The sequence below is a fragment of the Ursus maritimus genome, unplaced genomic scaffold (assembly GCF_017311325.1).
Source record: "Ursus maritimus isolate PB19 unplaced genomic scaffold, ASM1731132v1 scaffold_10, whole genome shotgun sequence".
NCBI classification, from domain to species: Eukaryota; Metazoa; Chordata; class Mammalia; order Carnivora; family Ursidae; genus Ursus; species Ursus maritimus.
This window is the reverse complement of record NW_024423344.1, coordinates 69,440,905-69,463,217: the sequence shown is the minus strand read 5'-3', so window position 1 is coordinate 69,463,217 and position 22,313 is coordinate 69,440,905. Positions and strand designations below refer to the sequence as shown.

The following is a 22,313-nucleotide window of genomic DNA, read 5'->3' as shown; positions in this document are numbered from 1 at the left end:
ATGCTGTGTCAGTAGAGTAAAAACAGAAAGAGGACAGGCTTTGCAGTCAGCCATGGTTGGCTTTGAACCCTCTGAATAGTGGTTACGTCCTTGGGAAGTCTCAGTCTCTGCACCTTTTGAGGGGGGCTATGAACAGCCTCACGGGAGTAAATGAGCATGTGCGTCAGGCACTGACTCAGTGGCTCAGTAGCCAATCTGGGTTAGCATCCTGGTCCCGCCACTGTGCTAGTCTTGCTAACATAAGGTATCATCAAATCATTTGGTGGATTTACTCCCAAACTAATAACACAGATCCATCAACCAACCACGGTTGGCATCACCGATAGCTGGCTGAAAATCCTGGGAAGGGAGACCCATGATCTTTGAAATGCCCAAAGGGCAACTAAGACATTCCCCATTCTGCTTGAACGGGCCAGGGAAAAATGGTCCTATCCCAGAATTAAGAGACCGAGCCAAACGGGTGGGGACCAGCACGTTGCAAGAACAACCGGTCAAGGGAGAGGTGAGGGCATGGTCACAGGTGTTGGTAAAGGTGAGCCTGATTGATATGGCAGGTGGAAGAGCAATTGAGAGCAGGACTGAAACTAAGATCACTGGGTAGGAGGGGCTGGTGATGGGGGCCCGAGGACCAGCCGGAAGAGAATTTCTACCTGCCATCAAAGGCACCGCCCACAGAGGGACAGTGACTACTGTGGCCAAGACGAGCATGGGTATCATTGCCTTCTGCGTGGGTGGGAACTGCCTACCTGGAACCTCGGTGTGCCCTGACTTCGGAGTTCTGTGACTTCTGGGTGGCTGAGGTCTCAGCCAGGGGTGCTTTTCCACGGGCTGTAGGCTGAATGCGAGTGTGTCTTTTTGTACCGTGGTCCTCCAGGCCCCTGTTCCCCCAGCTCTGCCTCCCCAGGGCCCAGGACAGATGAACTGACACCTGGGTTCTTCTCTAGAACATAAGCATCTAGGTCACACTCCTCTGGAAGACAGATGAACCTGATATTGCAGAGACTGAGGAGATCGTGGAGTTTTCTGGAGGGAAGCATTCAAATTAAACCCCCGTGATGCCCTCCAAGAGGCCACCTGCACCTGTGCACGTCATTAGCTACAGGACAAGGGAAATTTGAGGAAAGGATAAACATCCTCTTCCTTCTTACTCTGTTCTCTCATGTCTAGACCCAGAGCTTCCAGTTCTCTAAAGCAGGACCAATTAAATGGAAATCTAAGGGAGCTTAACAATGCGAAGCGTTAGCTTCTTACCCGGGGTGCTCCTTCCCATTTGACAAGCTCTCCTTTTCAGATTCTTGTTTCATCCCGTAGCCTAGCAATTCAGCAGCTTTGGAGAAGGTCAAGTGAGTTCTCTGCAGCTCCACATTCTGGGCACGACTAGCAAGATGCGCTCGGCAGGGCTCAGAGAGCCTGAGTGCCTTGCAGCCTCTCACAGACCTTGGGGTTAGACCCACCGACCGCTCAGTGGAGTGCGCTCCAGCTGCGGGAGGGGAGGCCTGTGGAGGGAGGCCGGAAAGACTCTGCGGATGACAGGAAGCAGATACCCCTAAAGCTGGGTCTGGGTCAGCCTCCTGCCATAGCAGCAATTTTTTATGACAAACATTTGGCAAGAATAACCCGAAGTCTTCAAAAACCAGAGTACTGGGTATTAATAGAATATTAAATTATTAACATTTGATTTAGAAAAGATATTTATTAGCGTACGTAATATATTTATAGATGTTCATATATTGAGTCCTTATTATTAATATTGAATATATTACCACTAAGACATTAAATATTAATCAAATATGCAGTGAAATATTAGATATTATCATAAATATTTATCTGTGATTCTATTTAGGCCGCCGAGTTGTTGGTTTCTCTTATTCCTGACATTTAAAAACTCTTGTAGATTAAGTGAAAGACCATTTGGAGAAACAGAGACTAAGTAAATATGTGGAAATTAAGTGTGTTCAGAGAACAATTAGGAGATAAGATCTGTGGGTATAAGCATTTGTATAAAACATAAAAGGTGAAAATTTCAAAGAGGCAAAACATAATTTAAGCAAAATAATATTATTTTTTGCTTTTTTAAAACCAACCAAACTTTCTTTCCTTGAACTTTTCTTAAATTTTTTTATTGAGATGGAATTGACATATAGCATTATATTAATTTCAGGTGTACAACATAATTCAAGGGGATTTGTGTGTATTGTGAAATGATCATCACAATAAGTCTAGTTAACATCTGTCACCACGCATAGTAAGATAATATATTCTAAAGATGCTTTCCTAAGTAGTTCCTGATTTGTGGTCATCAAAATATGTTATATTTCATTGAGATTATACATGATGTGCACATTATTACAAAGTGATCGTAACGGTGCTATGGATCAGGAGAGCTACTATTAAATTTTACCTAACAGATGCAGCAAGATATCTGAACAGGGTTTTTCTTTTACTATTTTATCATTGGAGCATAAAGTAATAAGTAGTATAAGAAAATCCGTCGGTAGAAAAATTGGTTCATATGGTTTGTGCAACATTTGTAAAATTTCACTGTGGTTATAATAAAAAGTTCAGTTTTTGCATTGTAATTTAAGTTTTTCTGAGTCAGATGGAGCATTACTAAATTTAAAACCCCAGTGTGATGTGGGGCTTCAGACAGTCTATTTCCTGAATTAGAGTAGATGCACTAAAGGTAGGGATTTCCCATGAGCTGATTTTCTTTCTTATTTCTCATACCTACTTATGATAAGACAATAAGGCTTCCTTTACATTTCAATCTACAATGAGGTTCTGGTTGCCCGTGTATTTACCTGTGTACATATGACACCATTTTTAGGAATAGCGCAAGATTGGAAAGAACAAATCGGATGTCGCTTAATACTAAAGAGCCACATGCATTTACTCGGGACTGGGTTGATTCACAAAGGAGTGGGGTATTCACTGTGATAAAAATGCAGCTTTTTCCTCATCTCAGCAAGAGGCCATTACAGAGGAGCTCACCTATTAGCGTCTGCCATTGTCTCCCCTTTGGATGATTTCATTGTCACTCTCCTGGAGTCAGGTAAGAGCCCTTTCCAGGAAATTCTCATTACCCATCCTCTTACCCCGCTCTACAGCCATAGTTTCACGTAATTACCACCTAAGGACGATTTTCCTGTTTTCTGTTGATGTGATTACATTATATTAACCAACATTCGATAATACTTTGCAATGTGTAACCTCGTGGAGCTCAAGATCTGAGTAAAATCCCTCAAATTTAACGCTCTGCAAAGTTACACTGTGGTTCCTTTAGACGGTAATTACGTTTAATACCAGATGGTTTTGTGCAATCTGACTTTTCTATAATGAATGAAATAATTTGAAGACTCATAGGCCTCTCTCTTTCATTACAGAAGGTACAGGCTTTTCCCACACCCTTGTTCTGGAACATTAAGAAAGAAGATACGGAGAGAGAGAAGAAAGAAACCGAGGACCCCCTGCTACTATTTCTATAAACAACTAGTGGTGTTTAAAGGCTAATAAAGCTCCAAAGATCTCTCTTATAACCATAATCTTCGGGCCAATTTTAAAATATTTTAGATGGAGGAATGTCAAGAAAAATAGAGACAATTTCTTAAGACATGATTCTCTTCCCTCAACCTCCATAAAAGATTTTATATATATATATATATATGGCTGTCATACAAGGGGCAATTGAAATTCCACAGCACAAAGGCAATGCAGAGAGAGGGAAAAAAAAAAAAGAATCAATCTTTCATATGTTTTTTTTTTCAAAGGCTTGGCAAGAAACCAGGGGTAATATTTTTGCAACTGGGAATGTGTGTTTGCTGAAGAATATTCCCACATTTGAATCATCATCAGGGGTCCTAGTCTTGTTTTACTTTCAAAGGTAGAGAGGGCATAACATTAACCCCAACTGGGAAAAGGAAAATGCCTCACTGTAATTCTCCTCCAGGGAGCAGGAATAAAGGGATTACATATGCCTGCATAATGGAGAATTTCCTCACTCAGACAAGACAAAAGACTTCATTATTTTTCACCAGACACTTGAAGCCTTGTGCCTCCCAGTACCAGAAGACAAGCAGGCAGAGCAATTTTTTTTTTATATTAAACCACTAGATGGAGTTTCTAAGAAACTTGCCATTACGAAGAGCTATGGAGAAGACATTGAAGACCTTAATACCATGACGCTATGGTCTGTCCCCTCAGAAAAGCCAGACCATGCCTGAAGTTCGTGGTGTGTGTTTTTAATATTACCAGCTTCACTTTCTGTCTAGGCAACAAATAAAAGAATGTTTTCATCCTGAAAATGTATTTCTTGTATCTTCAGGTGAGACCAAAAGGCATCTAAATTCTAATAAAAAATCTAAAGTGGCAAAATATAACTTAATTGGATATTCAAATACTTCTCCTTCTGACTAGGTCTGTCACTGAGTAACTTCAACGACATGCACATCTCACTTCTTATTGGTAAAGTAATAAAAGTCTCAAACTCCTTACTTACTATTTCAGCACAGTAGTAGATTTCCTGTAAGACACCATATATGGAGACCATGTTCCCAGCGACTGATCAGATCCCCCATTTAAGAAACTGAAATGAGTTCAGCTCTGCCTCATATTGACTTGCAGGATTCCCTTAATAGCTTCACAGAGAATATGGATTAAAGACATATAAATTTTCTACTTGCAAGAAACAATGTCTGATTTTTTTTAAATTCCCGTCTCAGGGTCTCATCTGTTGTGGGTGTGAACCCCATTTCTTGAGTAGCATAGTATTCTACCTGGAGATAAAATTAAGATTAACTTCCCCTTTTAAAAGCATATTTCGAACACATGCTGTTCTGTTTGTGATTATTTCCGTGCTTCGGAAGCGTGAAGTGATCAAAAGAGATGTTAAAATATTGGATCTTCACAAAATTTCAAGGCTCATTCATTTCACAAATAATTATTGAGCACCTACTGTGTACAAGGTGAAGTAATAAGTGAGCAATGACAAAGTCAACCCCTGCTCTCTTGGAGCTGTTTGGAGAGAGGCGCGTATAAGGAAACGAAAGAGCAAAGAGGGTGACAGGGCAGGAGCGGGTTCCTGATGGTAGAAGACGAAGCAGATCCTAGGGGACTTTGAAGTCATGCTGAACTTCTAGTCTTTGAAGATTTTAAGACGCAATGATAACTATATGAGTTACCAACTGCTGTGTAACAAGTTACTCCAAAGCTGGGTGATTGAAACAATGCAGATTGACCTCAAAGTCTCGGACAGAAACCTGGGTGTGGCTTAGCTGGGTCTCTCACTAGGCTGCAGGCATTTTGACTTGCTCGGGAGGAATCCTCTTCCTCACTCACTCTCCCATTCTTAACAAGATTTAGCTCCCCATGAGCAGTCAGATTAATGCTTTGGTTCCTTCCTCACACACTGTCAACAGAAGGCCACCCTCATTCCTTAAGAAGTGGATCTCTCCATTCTGCAGAGGGTGGCAGTCCTCTACCCTCTTAGAATGTTTTAATACCAACCATGATCTGGGACAACATTCCAGCCTGCTTCGGCCGAACCAGCAAGTGGGGGGGGGGGGCAAGGGACAATGAGGAAGATGAAATGCATGTCTTTTGTGACCTATCCCATCCCGTTGCTTTATATTTGTTAACACCAAGTCACTAAGTCCCGCCCGCATTCTTGGGTTACGCCAGGGCAGGAAAACCAGGAGGTGGGATCAACTGGGGGCCATCTGAGAAACACCCGCGTGGTGACATTGCAGGTGTTCATTTCAGAGATCACTTTGCTCGTGCTAATAACACAACACGTTTATTGAGAGTGGACGCGTGGAGGCAGGTGAAGAGGCTTTGATCAGGGTCAGAACAGAGAAGACTTACCTTCCAATATGGCCTCTTTCACACTCGCTCTTCTGTCCTCCACCCTCTGTAGAATGTTTTAATACCAACCGTGATATGGTTGGTAAATAATAGCAACTAAAATGTAAACAAAGTGTCGGTGCTTCCAAAGACTGGCACGTTCATAATCATAGTAGATCCTCCCAACTCCCTATGAAGTTGGCGGAAAAGGTGTTGTTTTCCCCGCTTTACACAGAGGACACAGGGGCTCTGGGAAGCCCATCCCCCGCCTGAGGTCCCACAACCAGCAAAAGCCGAGGTCGGAACTGCATGGTTCTAAACCTCGTGTGTTCTTGAATTAACTTCTCCATTAGGCGTCCAGTCGAAGGCAGCTTTCTGTCTGAGCTATGCTGCTGGGTGGTGAAAGGATTAACCTATCGTGCTGCTAGAACCTTGCGACTAGCAAGTTCCAGATCCAGCCCCACACCCCCCTCAGCCTCCTGTGCTCTTTACACCTCCACCACTCTACCCTGCACTCACTCCTTCTGTTCATCGCTCTGCCCGTGAGAGTGCCAGCAACCGCTCTTCCTGGGAACACGAGGATGAGTGATCAAATGGTCCTTAAAGAGCTTGCCATCTAATGACCAATGATGACAAAATGCCATAAGCATTGAACAACTTTGGTTAATATGATGCTACAGGAACATGGGACATAAAACACTTTTCTGTGCTTTCACGTGAGTGAATATTCTTTTCTCACTCTATGTTACTTCTCAGAACCCATTTATGTCAAAGTTTGGAATTAGATCATGCATGTCAGAAATACTGTTTGGTTGTTCGCGGTTTGGATTACAGTATATGCTTACGTATGATAAAATTGTATTTCCTTTTAAAAATAATAAAGCAAACACTTACCATACTTTCATGTGAACCTTGGCACATTGTATTAGAGAATGTATAACCTCTTAGTGGAATCCACTCATGCCAGGCTGAAGTGAATAATTTTCTACCAAACCTATTATTTTCCAAAATAGTAAAATATTTTATGGTATCAAAGAATGTGACAGTGGCTTATGTATAAGGCTGTTTTATTTAGGTAGAAACAACCTAATGTGACCTTCTTTCTATACCTGCTTCAATGTCCAGGTGTCCTCAGGGCGGAAGTATTATGTGGCTTCTTTCCTTTGCTCCCTGCATCCCCCCTCCTACTCCAGATTTATGTCCTACTGTCCGAAATCCTCTCTTCATCCATAGGAGACCCGCTTCTGGCAGCTGGTTCTTTTGTATAATGTAATTGGATGTGTCCCATATGTTTTCTTCAAGACAGATTTATGCATCTGTAGAAGCGTTGTTTCTTCTGTACCATTACCTGTTGTTCTTGTGGGAAAACTATTATAAATAGTTGGTTATTGACTATAGTGGATGCAGTGCCTAAAAAAGGATTTTGAGTTTTAATTTGAGTAAGAGCCACCCCTGTCCTTAGTAGAGGAAAAAAACCTCCAGGAGCCTTCAGATGAAGTGCCCTGCATGTGCCCCCCACTCACCCCTACCCCTGCAAGCTGTCTTCGCCCGAATGTTTATTTAGCAGTTTGCTAGATGAATGTAGCCCCTGGTTTCCCGCTAAGAAACTCTAGCATTTACCAAAGAATTTCCTACTTCAAAAACCACTAGATACTCCCAGGAAAGAGTGAGATAGCCGAGCATTTGGTCTCAGACCCTCAGCGGGTGTTGAGCTGCCAAAGGAAGATGGAGATACTTGTTGACCTTTGTCTTGGCACAGATATGGGGGCAGTGCTGGGGTGTGGGGCTGGCACAGGGGCTCAGAGACAGTCGCCCTGAGCCTGAGGCACTGAAGGTGACCTAACACCGAGGCAAGAGGGCTGCACCTGCCTGATTTCACTTTGCTCAATGGGTACCTTTGGAGTTCCAGGAAAGGAGGCGGCGGGTAAGCAGCCTCTGCCCAGAGGACACGAGGCTCTGGCAGGGGCCCCTCAGTGAGGAAATGAAAACCACCAAGCTGTGTGCTTGGCTCGAGCAGAACTCTGAAGTCACTTGTTACACGATTCAACCGGCCGAGAGTCACTCAGCATTTTGTTCTTTTTCTCGTCATTCTCCGGTTTGAAATTGTACTAACAAACACTGTTATATACACAGAAGAAAGCGATAGGAAGAGGAAGTGAAAGCCAGTGGTTTTCTATATTCTACACGTACGAGGGGTTGTCTCAGTAGGATTCAACACATGTTTTCTGATTGCAGGGTAGAGCTGAAAACCAGCCCCCCGTCACCCTGACCTTCTCGTACAGAGAACAAAGATTCACATGTCACATGCATAGCGGAAACTCCAGCCCATTTTACTGTGATGTTCTGAATTCTCTAGACCCCAGCGGGAAAGAAAGGGCTGATCTTGAGCCCGAGAGGAAAGGGGGGTTGCTTTCTCACCATGCTTCAGCCCGTCGTTGGTGGAGGGGGTAGAAGAGATGCTGTAGGGTGTGGGGTCTTTCCAATAGTGGCTGCACCTCCACGAGCCGCGGAGACCTTCCTGTCTTGTTCAGTCGGAGGACAGAGTCTCAGCAGGGTCCACGGAGCCACCCCAGGGGGCGTGGGTGTGTTAAGTTGACTTGGGCGTTTGGACACCCATGAGGTTCTGGAGTCGGTCGACGTAGTCCTAACTCTTCCCCAGCAAGAGTGCCCGCGCATGCTCAGACTGAGCTGTCAGGCAAATACCAGCAGTCCTTTATCACAGGCAGCCTGAAGCCAGGGGCATTCTTCCATTGCAAACAAAGCAGGGACGGCCAGCTCAAACGTGCACACTGTTATGCATGTTAGGTTGTATGTGTTTTGTATGTAAGCCCTAAGGGCTCAGCTACTTTAGTGGGGGGAGTCTTATGAAAAAAAATAAAGGTTACTAAGACAGTGGCTAAAGGTTAAGCCTTGATGTTTGCACAAATGGCAGGAATCTGTAGATTTGTGCCAAGATGACACTGCTTTCCAAAAAGATGTTCTCCGGATGCTCCATGATTTGCACCTTGGTCCGAAGAACAGCTCTTAGTCTAGATACAGCATACGAGATCGTGCGAAAGCTCTGTGAACCCTGCCTAACTTACAAATGCGTCGTCCTGTAGGACACCATTCTAGTCCTGGAAATAAGCCCATTCTCTGTCTCTCACGGCTATAAATCCTTGGTGTTCGATAAAATTTTGACTTTGGATTTTGTCTCGAAATGCTCCGTGGTGCTTATTAAACTAAGAAGAGTGATGTAGGGGGGATTGCTTCCTGTAACACATTTACAGTCATTGAATTTGCATGATTTTTATAGGTATTTGCCTTAATTATCTTCCTTGGCACCAAAAGCATTTTTAACTACTTGAATATACACGTGATATCGTAAGAGCTGCTTCCAAGTATGCTAAACAGACATGGATCTCTTTCTTGAAGATCTTGACTCTGAGACAGACATTGATAACCTAATTCAAAGCCAATCTAGAAATGTGTTTTAGGAAACATAAGTATGAAAGTTTCATGTAAAGCAGTGACAAAAGTCGTGTGTTCAGGTGTTGAACAAATACGGCATCATAAGATTTGCATATCATAAAATTCTTGCATTTTAAGTCTGTGAGTTTTCTTTGAGATCAAGGTCTTGTCCTCACTTTACCAATAAAAAAACTGAGCCCAAAGGTCACTCACCTAGTCCGTGACAGTGTCGCCTGTGGGACACAGGTCTCTGAGCCTCTGTATTATTTTCTCTCCACTTGACTACTACGCCGAGGGAATTGCTGTCATTTCCAGTTGGAGGGAGCTTTCTGGAAGAGGAATTTTGTTTTCTCTTCCAATCATTCACACCCCAGGTGTTGAGTCACCCAATTATCTTCCCTCATTAGCAAATCTGAAACTACACCAGCCCAGGTATGGTTTCAAGAGGGCACGTTTTAAAAAGTCCTCAGAGTTTCGTGGTTGCAAAGAAAGTGGTAAGCGGTTACCTGTAAGCCACGGGCTTTAGCCTGATGTTTCTCGGGGTATTAATCTCAGCTTTCATTACTTCTCTTTACCAGTCACTTTTGCCTCTAGTTTTATGATTTCCCATTTTCCTGGAGTTCTGCAGAATCGCCTTGAAACATATACTCTGTCATCCCAGAGGCCTGGGTGGACAAATCCTTCCCCAAAGGGCTGTTCTTAGAAACCTCCTGGTCTAAATTCAAAACCAACGTCATGCCGGCCTACGGCGAGGCTGGCCCGACCGCTTGCCGGGTCCTGATGGAAGCTCTCCCCTTGGGTGGGGGGAGGCCGTCGTGGTGGGCGGGAGCTTTCTGCTTATTTCCCAGCACTGCCTCATAGCTCTGACAGCTGTGCTTTGTGAGTGTTCTTGACACCGAGGCTCAAGCCCCTTTTCTTTCATGGTTATGTGTCATTTGCTGTGTTTTGCCTTATCACTGGTGTTTCCTTAAAAATAATAAGAGTAATGAGCAGTTATGTATTATTCATCCCAAGGGTACAGATCATGCATTTATCTCGGGCTCCTTTTTTTTTTTCCCCTAGAGCTTGCACTCGACAGCGCATGCTGAGCGGATCATTTGAGGGCCAGCCAGCAAAGGAAAGGTCAATTCTCAGTGTACAGCATCATATCCGCCAAGAGCGCAGGTAAACACACCAGGAGACAAAGCTGCAGAGAAACCAAGGAAAGGAGTTTTTCAGGCAATGCGCTCTGGGCACAGCCCCGGTTAGCAGACAGGCGAGCGGGAGCTTTGTTCTATTTGCTGATGGCAACAATAACGAAACTCACAATCAGATTCAAAGAGGCAAAAAAATCTTTCAAAACCCTTTTCCTTGGTGATGGCCAAATTCTTACTTTTAAGACCAGAAGGAAAAATTCTGCAATTTGCTAGATGGGATCAAAGGCATTTGAATAAACAAAAGCTTTCGCTACAAAAAGAAGTAATAAGCATTCGTGACGGAATCAGAAAAGTTACTTTATTTTGTTCTTATAATGGTCATTGCTCAAAAGTCAAAATTTGGTCTTGGAGGTATTGACCGGTTGGTTGTGGTTGTTTTAGGTCACTGAGACATGGATCCAATAGCCAGAGGATCAGCAGGGGAAAATCTCTGGAAACCCTGACTCAAGATGTAAGTTCTAAGCGATGCATCGGATTTGGGAAGCATGATTATGAAAATGCATGTAAATTCCTGTTTAGGACATTGCAGAGCCTGGGTCCTTCTATCACATTGTCCTGTCTCCGTAGGACTTTATATAAGAGGGAATCAGGGAACTCAGGAAGCAAATTGAATGGCCAGTACGAAAGAGTGACCATTAACTGTTCAAAAATCCAGACATCCCACAAAGCACATGTCTTCATTAAGACAGCAACACAAAAGTGACATGTCACTTGCCTTTGACTGATATTAAAGATATTTAAAGCATTTTATAGAATTGATGTGTATCAGTAACTTTAAACCTTTACTAAAATGTCCAAATATTCTAGAATATAGATCTAGTATCTATAACCTCAGGGCTTTACCTACTAGGAAATAAAATCTTATTTCTAGAAGAATTTTTCTTTCAAAGATTGCATACTATTTCCCAAGAATTTCTTTGCTTTTAGACTCTAGCTCATTCGTTGATTTATTAACTGACTCAAAAAAATATTTACCAAGTGTTGATTATGTGCCAGTCCCTGTTCTAAGTGGGGAGGAGCAGTGGGGAAACAAGACAAAACCTCTGCCTTCCAGGAACTTACATCCCAGTAAGAGAAACAAAACCTAAGCTAGGAAACAAATATATAATCTTTTCTGGAAGTGTTTTTTACTTATTTTCCATCATGTCTTCATTGCTGTGACAGTTTTGCTCTGCATTATAAAGAAAAATAAAATGATGTAAAGAAATCAAAAGTATAGATTTGGGGCCAGAGAATGTTTGAGAAGATGGTCAGTGTTCGTACCTCTGTCTTAGACCAGAGACCCGAACGAAGAGAAGAAACAGGCCACATGAAAACCCAGGGAAACCCACCGAGACAGAAGTCTAACCTCTGGGTTAGACTCACCAGTAGCTGTACCATGCCGAGATTTCTAAGAGCCTTCCTTGCAAAGTCCATATTAAATAATTATCATTGGTGACGCTGTCATTAAAATATAGGTCTTGAGTCTAGCTAAATTGGCTAAGAAAGCAGAATCCTGAATGTTCAGAGCCAAGGATGGCATTGGAGAAAGGATGTCTAGCAAGAGAACGGTAGCAAGCCTTAGGGTTTTTTGGGTTTTGTCTTTTTCACCACTTTACCTCTCATTTCTTGAGTTTCTGGAGTTTCCAGAATAATCCAACTGCTTTCATTCGGTAGCAACTGCTATCTTAGAGTAAATTCTCCTAAGTAAGTGTTCCAGGCACAACTGACACTAGAAGTTGGTGATGAGAACACCTGATACCATCATCACCCATTTTACAAGGTTCTAATTAGTGTGCACATCTGTTAGCACCATGATTTTTAAGCCAGAGCTCTGTCTGATATGATCTCCCATATTGTTTACATGAAATTGTGATTGGATCCAACACATGGCCTATGTACACATAATTTGGGGCCAGGCATGTTGCGTGGAGAAAACTTCGAGGAGAAAATTCAAAGAGGCAACACTAGTTCAAAGCACTTTCCTTCAGTGTGATTCACTAGAAATACATAGTATAAGGAGCCAAATTAGAACATGGCTTTGAAAGCATGTGTTTAAGTATACACAACAAAAGGCCCTACCTGAATAGTCTCAATTCCAGAGGCTTAGCTCTTTTTCAAAGTCTTTTCATTCTATTTATTTCACAGACGTTTAATGAAAACCCATCCCCCACCTTCTCCATAGCAAAAGGTGATGAGACTCTGCTAATTTCCTAAGAAATCATTCCTGATATCTTTTCCTCCATAACAGAAGCAATTTAAAATAGAGAGTTTCATCTATCTCACTTATTCCAAATGATAGAAGATACAGATAATGAAATCTAAGGAATACTTGCGACAATATCTATCAGGTTATTTGAGCAATGGCTGCCCATGTCCCAGGGAGTGAGAACCAGAGTTGGGGTCCTGCATGATCAGGCCCCCTCCCACCCCTCTGATCTCAGTGTCTCCTACCCTGGTGCTTGCCCTCTTGTCTGAACCCACAGGGCATCTTGGCTGTTCCATGTCCACACAACTGTTCCCTGTGCATGAGGACCCACCCCTCCTCTGGAAAAGCGCATTTCTGCAGATACCCGGTGGCCTGCAGATCCTTCTCATCTTTGCTCAAATAACAGCTTCTTATTGGGGCCTGTTGTGACTGTGACTGGTCTGCTCTGTCCCCTTTGGTTTTTACCATAGCACTAAACATCTTCTAACCCCCTCCCATATTGTGATTCAGTTTTTATCTGTCTCCCCTGACTAGATTGTCAGCCCCACAAGAACTGGATTTTATCCTTTCTTTTTGCTTTTTTGTCATATCCCCAGCACTGTAGTGCCTGGCACATAATAGGTCCTCAACAAATACTTTTATTGGAAAAAAATACCCTTTAGACGGAAAAAAATACCCTTGCTAAGATGACTGTGGTCATTAAAAATATATATATTACAATAAAGATATTTATTTCAGCTTTTCTAAAGATGATCTTTCTGGGCCTTCAAAAAAAAAATCTTCCCTTTTGATATGCCCCCTTTTATTGTATTTCTAGCATTCCAATACAGTGAGATATAGAAATGCACAAAGAGAAGACAGCGAAATCAAGATGATCCAGGAAAAAAAGGAACAAGCGGAAATGAAACGGTACGGGGCTCTATGGTCTTCCTGGGCTCTCGCTCTGGAATGGCGGCCTTTCCCTCAGCCTCACTGTACGTGAATCTCCCCTTCCAGGAAAGTGCAGGAGGAGGAGCTGAGAGAGAATCACCCATACTTCGACAAGCCACTGTTCATCGTTGGACGGGAGCACAGGTTCAGAAACTTCTGCCGGGTGGTGGTCCGGGCACGCTTCAATGCGTAAGTACACTCCATTTCAGCCAGGTGTTCGGCCTGCGTCGTACAAACAGCAGGGGGGGTGTCATACGACGAAGAAGGAACATGTAATCCTAATGGGGTCACAAAATAAACCGTGGGCTAATTAATCATGCTGCTCCTCTTTGCCAAGCGGCCGACCAGGTGGGAAACAAACAAAGGTTGCAAGTCGTTAACATTTATATAAAACTCACGTGTATAAAACACTGAACAGCCATTTTTATGTGCTCATTTTTAACAGTCACCCAATACATTCCTGTCAGTGTGACTAACTCCACATTTTGTTTCGGAAATACTGAACCAAGAGTAGACTGAATGACGTGGGGAAGGTCATTGCCCACACCTTCTTTCAGACTTGTAGTTTCTTTGTGGATTGTCCTAGAAAAATGTAAAATAGAAATAAAGTTGACCACTGCTGCCATTGCCAGTTGTTATAAGAAGCAACCCCACTGGCCAGTGTCTCTGTCTCCACCCATGTGGGAGGAATGGGTAAGAGGCTGTCGGTATGGTCGATGGTCGACCAGGAGGACACTGCATTTGTGACGCCCCAAGCTAATGTTAGCAGGCAACCAATGGATGAAATGGAATTTTTGTCCCGCATAACTTTAGTAAATATCCTGAAGACTTTAAGAGTCCTGGAGAAAGTGTGAAAGATTTCCATCTAAGTAGTTGGATCTTTCCTGATGGTATTATTAGAGCATATGATAATCACTATCTGTTATGGGCTGAACTGTGTGTGTTCCCTTGCCAAAAATTTGTATATTGAAGCTTTACCCCTAGTACCTCAGAATGTGACTTTATTTCGAAATAGCCTCTTTAAAGAGGTACTTAAATTAAAATGAGGTGATTAAGCTGGGCCTTAATCCAATATGACCGTTGTCCTTATAAGAGGAGGACATTTGGACATACTTACAGAGGGGAGACAATGTGAAGACATAGGGAGAAGATGGACATCTACACACCAAGGAGGGAGACCTGGAACAGGTCCTTCCCTCACAGCCTCCAGAAGGAAGAACCCTGCCCTCACCTTCCTCTCAGACTTCTTGAGAGAAAATGTTTCTGTTGTTTAAGCTACTCGCTTTGTGCTCCTTTGTGACAATAGCCCTAGGAAACTAATACAGTGTGGTAATATTTCAGGGTTGGAAGACACCTCAGGAGCCGTTTGGTGTCATTTGTATACCCCCTCCTCCAACAGAGGAGGACATTTTAGGTTTGCTAGCGCATAGCTGTCTCTGACTGGCAGCCTAGTGTTCTCTCAGCTGTTCTAGAAAGACCCTTACCATTTAAAGCACCTGAGTCATAATGATTAAAAACTTGCCTGAGTTTTCACACAGTAAAGAAAGAAGCCAGTAGTTTAGAGTTGATTTGATCAGTTCCTCAAGTGAGTGTTTCATCTGGAATTATCCTGTTGGCTGCCTCCATGCTAACAACTAATTGCTAATTCTCCACTCCATTTAGCGTGGACTTACTCTCCTTTTGTCAGCTCTGCAGCTCATGTGGGCCGAGGAAGACTCTTGTAATTGAGAGCCCACACACACAGACTGTCAGGGGCTTCACTGAAGATTGATCACGGGCTCCCCGAAAGTGAAACTTAGAAGTGGGGGCCTTAAAAAATTCTATATAAATCACTCCACAAGATCACAGTTAAACACAGGGCGGGGGAGCTGTATTTAATTTCTGGAGGTTTAATTGAACAATCATGAGGGAATTCTTGAACAGCTAAGGCAGAGATTTTAACGGAGTGTTTTTAAATGGAAGTCAAAGTTTTGTCACATCCATGTCAGAAATTGTTGATTGGAGTCATGAATTCTGAAATCAAGTATTTTGAGAAATTTTAAACTTTACTTTCACAAACATCAAACTCTTCTGATTTTTCTGTCATCTAATGTTCTCTGCCTTTGAAAGTCACACAGTTCCAGGAAATGTAATTTTACAGAGGATATAAAAGAGATTTTAGGTAGATAAGAGGTTTATAAATACCACGCTGCCAAGTGAGAACACGCTTGCTATGTCGCAGAATGCTGTGTTTGCTGTCTCTTACAGATCTAAAACCGATCCCGTCACAGGAGCTGTGAAAAATACGAAGTACCATCAACTTTAGTAAGCATCACAAAGCCTGTTTTCCATGCACATTTGAAATCTCCATGTACTATTTTATGCTGCATAAAAATGTAAAGATCCCCTTTATTTTCTTGCCATATCGTGCTAGGAAATAGACAATGGGGGGGGGTTTCAAAAAAAAATAAAAACAACGCCAGTTACATTTGTAGAATCACAGAAGGGTCATCTCACCTGCACGGCCTTCTCTGCAGCATCCGTTTCTCAGCTTTGATTGGTCTTTGGCAGTGATTTGCTGGGATTGGTGACTTACCTGGACTGGGTCATGATCATCGTAACCATCTGTTCCTGCATTTCAATGATGTTTGAGTCCCCCTTTCGAAGAGTCATGCACGCCCCAACTTTGCAGGTACGGCTGCCGAATCTCAGCCCACAGCTCAGCGGAAAACCCTGGGCTGCGGCTCTTCCCTTCCTGGTGACCCAGCTGCCTCTTGCCCATTTCAGATCGCCGAGTACGTGTTTGTGATATTCATGAGCATTGAGCTTAACCTGAAGATTATGGCCGATGGCCTATTTTTCACTCCAACTGCTGTCATCAGGGACTTTGGTGGAGTCATGGACATATTTATATATCTTGTAAGTCTCTGGTTACTTCCTAGATGGAAGCTGTTGTGGCTTTGTAAACTCTCCTGCCTTTCTGGGTACAAGAGAAAGATACGCGCGTTCCAGAGGTTTAGATGCCATTACTGAGTCTCAGGTAATCTACTAAAGGCAAATGAAGCGCGTGCATGTAAAAATCTAAATGAGAGGCATTAAAAATTTCCATGGATACGGTCCACATACATCAACCACACTCTTACACACGTAAGATACACATTGATAAGGCCTAAAACAGAAATCTCGTTTGCACCCCACAATCCTGTGGCTCCCATATTTAAAAAAGAAAAAAAACCCACCTCCATCATGTAATTGATTGATGAGCTCCTCGTTGCTAAAAGCAAGCTAACGCGAGAGTGCTTGGACCTTTCTTTCAATTCCAATATACAAAATACCTGGAGAGACAAGGTGACCATTCAGCTGTCCGGTTCAAACTAAACTGGGAAACCATAGAAAGGGACTCAAAGACATTTCATTTTTTCTGTATGTCCGAGAGGGCGTACAATCAATGTCTTTTCCAATAACAGGGAGAATCATGACCACTAACATGCAGTATCTTCAGATTGTCAATAAAATAGTGAGAATCAGGTCAAGCGCAAGACTTAGTATCCTTGATCAAAGGAATTTTAACCTGCGCCTCCAGTGCGTAAGTTAAAATAAGGAGCAGAATGCACCGGGGTACACACAGTGCGGGCACCCCCATTTCACGCCTGCGAACAGCTGACGACTTTTCTTTTGGAGCCACTAGCAGGTGTAGATTGGGTTCGGAGTTCAGAGGTCGAATATGCACCTGGTGAATGCTTGTCCTATGGGCCATGTGGAATCTCTGCTCAAGGAAAGTTGTATGCAGTTGGCTCTCAGACAGTGTGGGTAGCGAAGGATAAATTGTATAAATTCTAGGGGTTTCTTTTCCCCTTGCTAGGTGAGCTTGATATTTCTTTGTTGGATGCCTCAAAACGTACCTGCTGAATCGGGAGCTCAGCTTTTAATGGTTCTTCGGTGCCTGAGACCTCTGCGGATATTCAAACTGGTGCCCCAGATGAGGAAAGTTGTTCGAGAACTTTTCAGCGGCTTCAAGGAAATTTTCCTGGTATGTTACACTTACCTTTGCTTCCAGTCCACACAGCCCCGCTCTGTGATGAAGCTAACGAGGGGGCACAGGGAGCCTCGCTTGCCAGGGGCAAGTCTACGACCTTGTTCTAACAAAACACACACACATTCGGGAACTTTACCCACACATGCTCTGCCTTGTTGGTATGTCTGATTCAATGAACATTTTTAGTAAAAGTACGATGAAAGGAAGAATCCAAGAGGTTGTCTTTGCTAACACTTCCATTCCTAACACATCACCCTAATTTTTATTCTGGTTTTCATTTCCTTATCTAGAAATTAAAGATAAGATTCAACACCACCTATCACGAATATTAGCAGTTAACACCTTGGGCTCCTTATTTCATTTTGTATGTCCCCAATTTCTTACAGCACAGACTTTGTTTCCGGTCTTTGGAGTGTTAACATAAAGCAACTTCAAAAAAATGTAACATACAAGCATACCCCACTTTCCGTACCCTCAGGATACAGTAATGAACACTTGAAAATGGGGAGAAAACATTCTTTTTAGTGGGGCAGTCCCGACTGAGGGTCTTCCAAGAGCAGGGCTGCAGAAAAAACCGATGAGTAGGCAGCTCGTTGCTCACAATCGTTACAGAAAGATCTGTGCCTTACAAAGGAGTGATCAAAGGATTCTCTTTATTATTGATGAGTTCTGCTCGAGCATGGAAAATATGAATTAATTTACATAAGCTTATTTTACATCTTGCTTTCTAGAAACACACCCACAGGGAGAGAACAGCTGTAGCTGCAGTTGATTCTCGGGTAATTTAAAGACACGTTGTGATGTTTCTATAGGTACAGAATCGCTAATATTTTTTTAAAGACGTATTTGAAATCCCGTATTATCTTTGCGCTAAAACCACAACACGGTAGCTTTTCACACAGCTGGAACCCAAGGAAAAAAGGGTATCACCTGACTGCTATTGTATATGCATCTTGGAGCCTTGGTAGAATTTAGCAGAGAATCTATTTGTGCCTTTCTCCTGATGATGTTTCTGTGTGACTTTAGGACATTTAAGGTGTATGTTTAGATTATTCTCCCAGCACAGGTCAGGGGCTTTGTTCAGTGGTTTTACCCTTTGCCACTTTTCTCGGCTGAGACCGAGGCACCGTCCAGCAGAGGGAGCATCAGTCAATTAACAGATTTGCTTTTTCGGACCGAAGGCTCTCACCTGCTTTGGATGTCCTCACTGCTCACGAGAGAGCACATTCACTCTCTCCCTAATTTATGCTCTGCTGATAGAGGTAGGAATCCATTTGGAGAAAATGAGGGAAATATAATCATTCAAACACTTTTCTTTGGTTCTATTAAAGTCTCGATTTCAAAATCAGGAAAACCCAAGTCATATCAAAAATACCTTAGCCCCTTTTCTTACCTGAAAGTCACGTGTTTTTATTCTAAAAATCCACAAGCTGTTGTTAATTCCCTTCTTTTTGCATTCCAGCAAGGCTAATTGAGTGACCCGAGGTGGGAAAGTTAGATGATATCCTGAAAAGACCAAGGATTTCATACCACTTTATCTGAAAAGCCGTGTGTCCCCATCCCTGTTCAAATCAAGCCTACTGTTGACTTTCTTACCCAGAGATATGATGTCTCACCGATTTTTTTCAGGTCTCCATTCTTTTGTTGACACTAATGCTTGTTTTTGCAAGCTTTGGAGTTCAGCTTTTTGCGGGAAAACTGGCCAAGTGCAATGATCCCAACATTATTAGAAGGGTAAGATACTGCTTTCTGTCTTTTGGGATTAAAATTGGGGTAGTTCACCACCCCTCCGTCAGCACGTGCTGAGGCTACTTTGAGGACCCCCTCACAAAACTAAGAATTCTCTTCCCACCAACTCCTTTTCAAGCAGGCACTGTGTCTCTCTGGCTAGTACAGGATCGTGAGATTAAAAGCACACCCCAGGGGCACCTGGGTGGCACAGCGGTTAAGCGTCTGCCTTCAGCTCAGGGCGTGATCCCGGCGATCTGGGATCGAGCCCCACATCAGGCTCCTCTGCTAGGAGACTGCTTCTTCCTCTCCCACTCCCCCTGCTTGTGTTCCCTCTCTCGCTGGCTGTCTCTATCTCTGTCGAATAAATAAATAAAATCTTTAAAAAAAAAATAAAATAAAATAAAGCACACCCCAGATTATTCTACTCTCTCCTGCTGGTCCAGTGTGAGCCTCTGTTGACACCTTTGGCACAGCCACCCAAGATTCCAGATGCTTGTAGCTGTGAGTCTCAGACACTCTCCCTTTGGGCCTCCCTTCACTTAATCCTACCTCTGTTGTCACAGGAGGCTCATATCAGCAAACACCACCCCCCCAGAAAGGACAAGAGGCAAAATTTAACTCTCATACCATTGTTCATTGCTTCTCCATTCCAGCTTTCTCTCCACTGGGAAGTCTAGAATCTTCCCCAGTAAGACAGCTAACAAAGAGCCAAGCTTGACCACTTCTGCTATTGCCCTTTGCCTTATCTTTCGTCAGTCAGTGTTAGTAAGAGGAGGCCAGCTCCTGGACAAGCCTAGTGTTTCAGTAGCTGAACATAATGACATGAACACATTGCATCTTGGGTAAGGTGGAAGCTCTCCTCCAAATGCCCTCTCAGAGACTTAAGTCCTTTTGTCTTCCTTCTTTGTCCACCCTTTGCTGTCTTCAGAGTCTTCTCTCTTTAGCTGGCAGATAGAAGCGCAGAACCACCTCCATGTTTGGGGGTTACAGGCTGAGCCTCGAGGCAGCACACCTCATTTCAACCAGTTTCACTGGAGAGAGCATGGCCTCCCAAGGCCAGATGGGAGAATGCCATAGGTAACTGATGTAGCCTGCAGAAACACCGGACAAGTACGGTTATAATTCGCCATCACTGCTACACTCTCCAGCACCCTTTCTCTTAGGATTCTGCCCTGTGGTGCAAGTAGATTAAAAAGTGAGCCACGCACTGCTTATGTACAAACAGCAAAAGCACTTCCTCTTCCATCCAGGTAAAATAATGCCTTCAGTCCATTAAAATGCATGTACCCAGAAGGCCTAGTGGGCTTAACTATAACACATATTTCTCCATTTCCAGCATATATGGCTATCTAATACAGATTTTTCATTGGTACCAATTATAGAAATTATTCGTTCTCTAATGGTTATAAAATACAGGTCACGTTTGTCCAGTCAAAATCCATTATCGATTATGTTACAGCAAGGATTTTAGGAAGTGGCAGAGCAGAAGAGACACACTAGGTGGGGCACCACCTGTGTCCTCAGATGTTTCTGGAACTTCGATAAGCCTGAGAAGACATAACAAGGAACATGGCATAAAGGTCATGGTGAACCAAATTGGCTAACGAGGGAGGTGATAAAGAGCTGATGCGTTTACCCGCACGCTCGAGTCAGGAAAGAAGGGTTACTTTAGAATCACACTGAATGGAGGCCAGAAAGATGACAACATTTCAGGATGAAGCCCAGGAGGAATCTTGCAGGTCTCAGAATCTTAATAATGGCCTAAGTGCATTGTGATTTTCCACTATCTACTCATACCCACACCAAGCTGGAGATGGAGGTACGAGGTTAAATAACTTGTCCAAGGCCAAAATAAGTGGGGAAGCTATGATTCATGTCTAGGCAGCCGGGCCACATTGTCCATGCTTTTAACTAAGATGCCAGGACACCTCACCCCATCAAAGGTGAACTCCTGCAGGCTCAGAAAGAAACTGGAAGAGACGGTAAGGCCAAATATGTCAGGGAGCCTCTATTTGACCTACCGCGACACAGCCAGCAGGAATAATGTTGTAGATGAACGTGTAAAGTTACTGCGAGCAGATAACTGCAATATATTTTAACTGAAGAATTGGCCTATGGAAGGGTAAAAACTGTGCCATCTCACACATGCATAGGAAAAGAGACTGGAAGGATATATACCCAAACGTCAACTGTGTTTGTCTTTGGGTGACTGTAGGTAAGTTTCTCCATGCCTTTGAAGTTAAAGAGGTATTATTTGTGTAAGAAGGCTGTTGTTTTAAAGGATGTCATTGGTAATCCGAAGAGAAATAATGTTGGCATTAACTAAACTACTGTAAATAAGAATGGAGAGGAGGCCCAAGCAGGACAGGGGAAAGCCGTAGACAACCCTGAGATCTTTGTGCTGGGGTTGACAAGGTGCTGGTCCATGGACAGAAATGGGAAAGGTAGGAGGAAACAAGGTTGAAAGTTGAAGGTGACTTTAACCAGATCAAAATGTGAAGTTCTGTTGAAATATCCAAGTGTATACACGATACCCAGGAAAGGGGTTTAGTTTCAAAATATGACAATCACAGTCAAAGACGCAAAGATAAGACAAAAAGAATAAAGACAGAAAATGAGTGAAAAACTCCTTACTCGTGTCTTATAATCTTTGAAAAATACTGTTATTGGAGATATAATTCACATACTACACAATTTGCCACTGGAAGTGTACAATTCGATAGTTTCTAGCATGTTCAGAGTTGTATAATAGTCAGGTTTAGAACATTTTTATTGCCTCAAAAAGAAACACTGTTTTTGAACTTTTCTCCTCTATACCCTTATCCCCCTGACACCCCCATCCCCAAACAAACCACGAATCTACTTTCTGTCCCGATAGAGCTCCTCGTTCTGGACTTTTATATGAATGCAGTCACATAACATGGTCACTAGTGATGGGCTTCTTTCATTTAGCACAGTGATTTCA

At 43.0% G+C, this 22,313-nt stretch overlaps 1 protein-coding gene across 1 annotated transcript in view; it reads left to right on the top strand.

Moving 5' to 3' along the window:
* Positions 1-22,313, top strand: part of NALCN (sodium leak channel, non-selective) — a 285,252-nt gene that overhangs the window by 229,232 nt on the left and 33,707 nt on the right. Inside the window, 10 exon segments of the mRNA XM_040624300.1 lie at positions 2,966-3,052; positions 10,351-10,452; positions 10,866-10,935; positions 13,490-13,581; positions 13,669-13,791; positions 15,850-15,906; positions 16,153-16,273; positions 16,369-16,500; positions 17,444-17,611; positions 19,247-19,351. Coding sequence (XP_040480234.1) covers positions 2,966-3,052; positions 10,351-10,452; positions 10,866-10,935; positions 13,490-13,581; positions 13,669-13,791; positions 15,850-15,906; positions 16,153-16,273; positions 16,369-16,500; positions 17,444-17,611; positions 19,247-19,351 — 1,057 coding nt within the window.